The 8,142-nt window shown below is 21.8% G+C and overlaps 1 protein-coding gene across 5 annotated transcripts in view; it reads right to left on the reverse strand.

Moving 5' to 3' along the window:
• sona (sol narae metalloprotease) overlaps window positions 1-8,142 on the reverse strand; it is a 78,497-nt gene that overhangs the window by 36,809 nt on the left and 33,546 nt on the right. For all 5 annotated transcript variants that reach the window (XM_085664172.1, XM_035877525.2, XM_085664171.1 and 2 more), the window contains one exon: window positions 561-658. In XM_085664172.1, the coding sequence (XP_085520298.1) occupies window positions 561-620 (60 nt within the window). In that variant the 5' untranslated portion in view covers window positions 621-658. The remainder of the gene's footprint in view (window positions 1-560; window positions 659-8,142) is intronic.

The following is an 8,142-nucleotide window of genomic DNA, read 5'->3' on the forward strand; positions in this document are numbered from 1 at the left end:
ATTATTATTATTATTATAATTTTTTCTTTTTTCCTATTAACGAAACATTAAAACACACGTATATACACAAACGAACATTAAAAAACAGACATACACGCATGCGCGCGTATACAATCGCAGAAACGAACGTTTCCATTATCTTGATGAATACTATAAAACGACAAAATAAATAAAAATAATAATTATGATTAATGGATAGATGATGACGAGATCGTAGAGTAACAGGAAAATGATAACTTCATAGTAAATTAAATTCATGACAATTAAATAATGTCCGTTAGTTTTCCCTTCTGCCATATTTATTTTTAATATAACGAAGATTTAACGAGCAACATATATTAACGCTCTTTATATATCTCATCATATACGAAAAAAAATCTTGTAGAATATGACAAAGAAGACGTAGAAGACTAAGTAGAAGATGTGTGTAATTGCATGGAATAATTTTGACCTTGAACGTATATATCAATTTATCTATCTATTTACGTGTATATGTATATGTCTGTATTTGTTTATTTGTTTGTTTGTTTGTGTGTGTGTGTATGTTTCTATATTCTTACCTTGTGGCATCGTACGAGTGGTAGAACGGCCATGCAGAGAAGGACAAGGGCGCGAATCATTTTGCGTGAAAATATTCCCGATTGGCCGCGTCACGTCGCTGAAACAAAAATGATTAGAAAAATTAAATAAATAAATAAATAAATAAATAAATAAATAAACAATTTTATATATATATATATATATATATGAGTAAATAAATAAGTAAATAAATAAATAATTTGATAGATAATTAAATGAATAATAGAAGAAGCGAAGAATAGGGGAAGCGAAGAAGTGAGGATATTTGTAAATAAATAAATAAATAAATAAATAAATAAATAAATAAATAAAGAAATAAATAAATAAGAAATAAGTAAAGGAATAAAAAAAAAATAAATAAATAAATAAGTAATAAGTAAAGGAATATACAAAAAAAAAATAAATAAAAAGATAAATGCATGCATAAAGAAATTAATAAATGAGGAAATAAATTAATGAATAAAAAAATAAATACATAAATAAAGAATAGAATGAATGGATAATAGAATAAATGAAGAAATAAATAAATAAATAAATAAATAAATAAATAAATAAATAAATAAATTAATGAATAAATAAATAAATATAAATATCATGAGTACATTAATAATATATATGTATATATATATATATATATATATATATATACATATATATATACATACATACAATTTATATTTAAATACAAAAATAAAATTAAAAATATATGTATATATATTTCAAAACAAAACGAAAAAAAAATATATATATATACATATATATTCACTGAAAATATAAAATATAAAATATATAATAAAAATATATATATATATACAGTATACATATATATGTATATATATTTTCAAAAAGTAAATAAACACATTCACAACTTTACAATTTCAAAAAAAAATTCTTTCATTAGAAATGACATACGTGTGTCCATATCTGTTTAGTTCTGTGTGTGTTTGTTAATGTATTAAAAAAAAAAAAAGAAAAAAAAAGAAAAAAAAAGTACGCAGAAAATGAAAAAAAAAAACAAAGAGAAACAAAAATTTCGTTCTTGAAAGTATTGAAATAAAAAAATTATTTCGTTCAATGGCGATCGCAGCCATTTTGTTCGGTATTCGAAATGAAGGAGCAAAAATCAAAATAAAAACAAAAACAAAAAAAATGAAATAACACAAAGAGTGAGAGTGAGATAGAAAGAAAGAGAGAGAGAAAGAGAGAGATAAATAGATAAATAGATAGATAGATAGAAAGAAAGATAGAGATAGAGGCATTGTTCTCTAATTTCTAATACAATTTTGATGTCGTGGTAGGTGGAGTAATACGCTCGACCTTCCTTCAACGAAAGGAAAGTCGTGATTTGTAGTTTATCGAGGCCATCAGAAGAAAAAGAAAAAAAAAAAAAAGTAATAGTAGAAGATGAAGGAAAAAGGAATGAAAAAAGAAACGAAGAGAAAAAGAAAATGAAAGAAAGAAGACATAACCTCAACTCCCACGAATGCCGGTACCTTTCATTCTATTCTATTCACGATCCCATTCTAAGATATAAATTTAACTAATAAATACTTTTTCTACGTTTTCACAAAGGGAAAGCTAATCCCCATATTTCGTAGTCATCATGAAACATCAGATAAAAAGATACATAATTATTATTATATGATCAATATATTTCTTGATTTGTTAATACATATTATGAGTATTATTTTGATTGAATAAAAAAAAAAAAAAATATATATATATATATATAAATCTAGATTATGAATTTATATTTATTATATTATTATAAAATATATATTCTATATATAATTAATATATTTGAGTATAATATTTTATAAACGAAATTTATTCTAATATTATCATAATATTTATTTTTTATATTGAATCAAACATATAGAAATTTTTCACATAAATTAAATTAGAATGATTAGAGTAATCTTGATCTAAATTATAAAATGTGATATATATATATATATTATTCTATTACTATTCTTTCTCTCTCTCTTTCTCACCTATTAGGTTGGTATATTTATTGAGAAGAAATATTAAAATTCTTTTTTTATTTTTTAAATTAAATTTAATTTCCTTTAATTTTGTTAATAATCTTGTAATAACCATGTTAATAATTGTTATCAAAAATTATTTTAATACTTTTTAATATATTTCCAATTTAAATTAATATAATTCTCCATTACTTTACTTTATTATTTTTATCAACATATAATATTTACATATATATATATATATATATATATATATATATATATATATTTATATAAATATATTTATATAAATTTAAATTTAAATTATATGAAAAATATTAAATCAAATTTTTTATATAAATAAATAATTAAATAAATAAATAAATACATATTTATATATATATATATATGTGTGTATATATAAGGAAAAAAGAATCGAAAAAAGAGAACACTTGTATGTAAATCCTTACATATATATATAAAAAAATTTATACTCATTCTAAAATATTATTTTAAACGACTTTATTGACTTTATTAAATTTATTATAAATGTTTTCAAATAAATAAAACGATACAAAGGCATCGTAGAATTTATCTGCATCGTTAATAAAATATTTGGAAGAAGAAGAAGGAGAAGAAAAAAAAAGATGATGAAGAAGAGGAAAAAATTAAAATAGATGAGAAAAGAGATGTAGAGGAAGAAGAAGAAGAAAAAACGCGGATAGAAAAAAGAAATAAAAAAAAATAAAAAAAAAAATAAAAAAAAATAAAGAAATAAAAAAAAGAAAAAGAAAGAAAAAAATATCATCTGAATATCAGTTGAGTCGTTACAAAGAAGAAAAATGGCTTCCGTTTCGATCGTATTCGTTGAAGGATCAAGTTAGAGATCTACGTCGATCGTAATATTAACATTAATATGATAATCTTCAATATAAATGACATGACGTTTTTTTTTTGCGTTAGCAAAGTATATGTCCACTAGGTTTAGTCAATTAATTATTATTAAAGCTTCCAGTATTTCAAGTTTCGATTAAATATCACGGATAAAAAAATTAAATTGAACCTTTTTTTTTCGGTATATTATTATTTTTTTTTTTTTTTTTTTTTTTTTTTATTTGCAACAACTCCATAACCTCGATTTATTTTCCTGTTTTTTCTCTTTTTTCTCCTTTTCTTTTCTTTTTTTTTTTTGATTATGGACACAAAAAAATTATATATAATTAAAATAATTAATATATATATATATACATATATATATATATATATATATATATAATTTTATTTATTTATTTATCATAAGAAATAATTGTTCAGATAAAACAGATCGTATAATCGAAAAATATTCGGATCATATAATAATTCACGAGTACGAAAAATAAATGAAAGAGGAATAAGAAAAAGGAAAAAATTGTTAAGCGAAAAGAAAATAAGAAGATGTTTCTAAAAAGAAAAAAAAAAAAAAACAAAAAATAAACTCGTGTACTTTTTCGAAAAATCAACGAAAAAAGGAAAGAAAGAAAAAAAAAAGAAAATAACTAAGAGGGAGAGAGAGAGAGAGAGAGAGAGACGATGGTAAAAAAAAAAATTAAATAAAAAATTAAAAAAGTAAAAAGAAAAAAGAAAGAAGAATATATATAAAAAAAAAGAACTAATATCTTAAACCTGAGTTAGATTATTAACATTGAGATAGATCATAGAAATGAGTTTGTTACAAATTTGGTACGGCCATGATTCTACCGCCATATTGTCGGTCATAATAGAAAATCGACTTCAGTGAAAATGTAAAATAATTATTGGTCCGTTGACAGAATGATGACAGGACGCCCGTTATGGTTAATATTTATAGAAAATTAATGTGATTGCGGTTGATAAGAGGGTAGAGGGTTCAACGACGAATATTCACAAGAAACCAGTCAATTTTTTTCATAAATACGAACAAATTCGAAAAACGATTTATTAATAACTTTTATACTAATCAGTAAATATGTAACGCTGATTATATTTCAAAAATTATCATTTTATAATTATAATAATAAATACTATAAATTACAAGTCAAATAAATACTAATAATTACAAATACAATAAATTTATCAACAAGAAAAAAAAAGAAAAAGGAAAAGAAAAAAAAGAAAAAAAAGAAAAAGAAAAAGAAAAAAAAAGAAAAAAGAAAAGTAAATAATACAATAATCAACAAAATAAATATATATATATATATATATATATGTACATAAACGTGTGCATCTTTGTATGCGTGTGATTGTGTGTGTCTCTTTGTATATACATGTGTTATCTGTGTGTACCCCCTTAGTATATACGTCTTAGATGTGTATGTTGTATGTGTGCGTTTATATGTGATTTTTATACGTGTCTTGGTGTGTATGTTGTGTGTTTGTTGTGTGTATATTGTGTGTGTTATACACATCGTAAGAAACATGAAAGCGAAGTTACGGAAATATTCTCATTAAAAAGGAAATCCATTGCCAACAGGTTGTTTCACTTTCGTTCTTCCTATGGAAAAAAAAAAAGGGAAAAGAAAAAGAAGTAGAAATTATTGAAGAAACTTAGAGAAAGAGAGAGAGAGAGAGAGAGAGAGAGAGAGAGAGAGAGAGAGAATCATGGTGTAACTTCGCAATAATTTCTTCTCGTCGAATTGCATTTCGTAAGAAAATACAAGAAGAAAACTTGAAAGTATTGAAAATTGAAAGTACGAGAGACTTGAATAACATTAGATAAGAAAATGTAAAAAAAGGGAAGTAGCCAAAAAAAAAAAAAGAAAAAAGAAAACAAAAATAAAAAAAAAAACAAAATTAGAAACAGAAAGCAATCCCAATAATATTTATTATTAGAATGAATTAAGAAATATTCATTAAATAATGTTATTAATTATTATTTAATAATTAAACAAAAATTTTGCTCATATTAAATATATAGATCATTTCAAGAATGGCAATACTATATAATAATTCTTTTCATTTTTTTTTTTTTTTTTTTTTTTTTTTATTAAAAAAAAAAACATACACACACATACGCATACACTATTGAAGATTTTTTAATTATTCAGTCGACAATAATAGAAAAAAAAATAAAAAAAATAAAAAAAAAGAAAGCTTCGATCAAATGCTACAAAAAAGTTGATATCGAATCTGTGTTCGTAAAAAAAAAAAAAAAAGAAAAAGAAAAAAAGAAATAAATAAATAAATGAAATGTCAAATCAAGGACAACATTATCTCGAACGATAGATCGAACGAGATATCGAAAGAAAGATATGTAATCTCACAGCTTGAATATTATACACATATATATACTGTGTCATTTTTTTTTTTTTTTAAAGAAATAAAAAAAGAACGAGAAGAGAAGAGCAAAGGAAAAAAAAATCTTAAAAAAAATAAAAGACAAAAAAAAAAAAAAAAGAGAAAAAGGAAACAAAAAAGCAAACAAATTGAAAAGAAAGAAAAATAAATGAAATATAATGTCAATCAGAATGATCGATTGATCGATTGATCTATCATTGCAATACATTGTACAATGATTGAGAGTTTTGTGATATTATTATTATTCTTTTTTTTTTTTCCTTTTTTTTTCTCTTTCATTTTTTTTCTTTTCCATTTCTTTCTTACACATACAAACGTGTATTGTATATAAGTATGTACGTGTGTTAGTATAATAAAAATGTATTATAAAATTCTGTATAATACGAATACTAATATATTCTATATAATGAATGACTGTTCATTTTTTTTTTTATATGTGTTTCTATATTCATATATATGTATGTGTAGATGTGTAGATATGACTATGCCATGAATAATATGATAATATTAATTCTTACATATGTAATATATAATATATGTAATTTATTATATATTATAGTCAGAGAAATAAGAGTTATAGAATATAATAATAAATATATATATATATATATTATAATAAATAAATATATTTTAATTAAATATATATAGTATATAATCAAATATTCAATTATTATGTAGTAACTATATAATCAATGTAACGATATTTATAAATTTATAAATTTATTTATTAACCAATTGAAAGATTATTAAATAATTAATAATTATAATACTATATAAGTAATATCAAATATATATATATATATATATATATATATATATATATATATATATAAATATATATATAATCAATTTTTTTGCATTTAAAAAATTTTTTATTCTAGTTCATTATTTTTTATTCATTCATTTATTATTCATTCATTAATTTAATAAAAAAAAAAAAAAAAAAAAAAAAAAAATAGTTCTTTTTAATATTCATACGAATTTTTTTTCACAAACCTAAAAGATATGTTATAATTCGAAAAAAATTTGCGGTCTCAAAAAAAAGAAAAAAAAAAAGATAAAGAAAAAAATATACCAAGAAAAGAAAGTAGGATGAAAATTTTTAATCTATTAGAAAGATCAATAACTTTCTTTCATTAGACGAATACACACACACACACACACACACATACAAAAACTATATATATATTTTTATTTATTTATCATAAGACTATCACGTTTGATTCGTTACATAACCTAAAAATTATCCTCGAATAAAACGCTATCAAATATATCGTAAATATATTAATTAAAAAAAGAAAAATAAAAACAAAAAAAAGAAAATAATCCCAAAAATATCTCATAACTATGATAAATGATTTATCGAATCGATCATAAAAAAAAAAAAAATTTCGATCCGATCTTAAGAACTTCCATTACTTTTTTTTTCTCTCTTTTGACCAACGTTGTATTTATGTCAAAAGTTGTTCGAATGAGACAAACAGAAATAAAAAAAAAAAAAAGAAAAAAAAAAAAAGAAAAATAATAAAGAAATAAAAAAAATAAAAATAAAAAAAAAAAGAAAGAAAATAAAGAAAACAAAATTTGTTTAATTAAAAATTGTTTAATTAATGAAGAACAAAGGAAAAAAGAATTAATAAAAAAAAAGACGAAGAAAAAAATAAAGAAAATGAAGAAAAAAAAGAAAAGAAAATAAAGAGAAGAAAGAAAGAAAGAAAGAAAGAAAAAAAAGATAGAGAAAACGGAAATCCTTGACGATGATCCAACGTGTTTCATTTGTCTGAATGTGGATAATTGACAAGGAAGGGTATACGATCGTATTAAACGAGGACAGGTATGTACACACCAATGACGTGGCCCTGAATAATAAAGGAACGATATAGGAAGGAGAATACGATCGATCGAGATCGTTATTTCAAATGTTCGTTCAATCTGACGTTCGTTCGATACTTTCATGTTTTTTTTTCTTTCGTTTTTTTCTTTTTTTTTTTTCTTTTTTAATTTTTTTTTTCTAATATTTCTTTTTTTTTCTTTTTTTTATTTCTTTTATTTTTTTCAGCTACCGCGTCAAACACATCGCGAGATGATATAATATCGTTTGTAAGTAAGTACGTCCTCGAGATCAAACGTCAATTCCTATTATTTATGTATGTACATATGTCTTCCTCTGTGTATATGTGTGCGTGTGTATGTGTATGTGTGTGTGTGTGTGTGTGTGTGTGTGGTAAATTCAATACACTTCCTGATTAATATCTGGTTTCGAAAATATTTTAGAACGTCTTCCCCT

Source organism: Vespa mandarinia, chromosome 25 (genome assembly GCF_050613455.1).
Source record: "Vespa mandarinia isolate Hongniang chromosome 25, ASM5061345v1, whole genome shotgun sequence".
Taxonomy (NCBI): domain Eukaryota; kingdom Metazoa; phylum Arthropoda; class Insecta; order Hymenoptera; family Vespidae; genus Vespa; species Vespa mandarinia.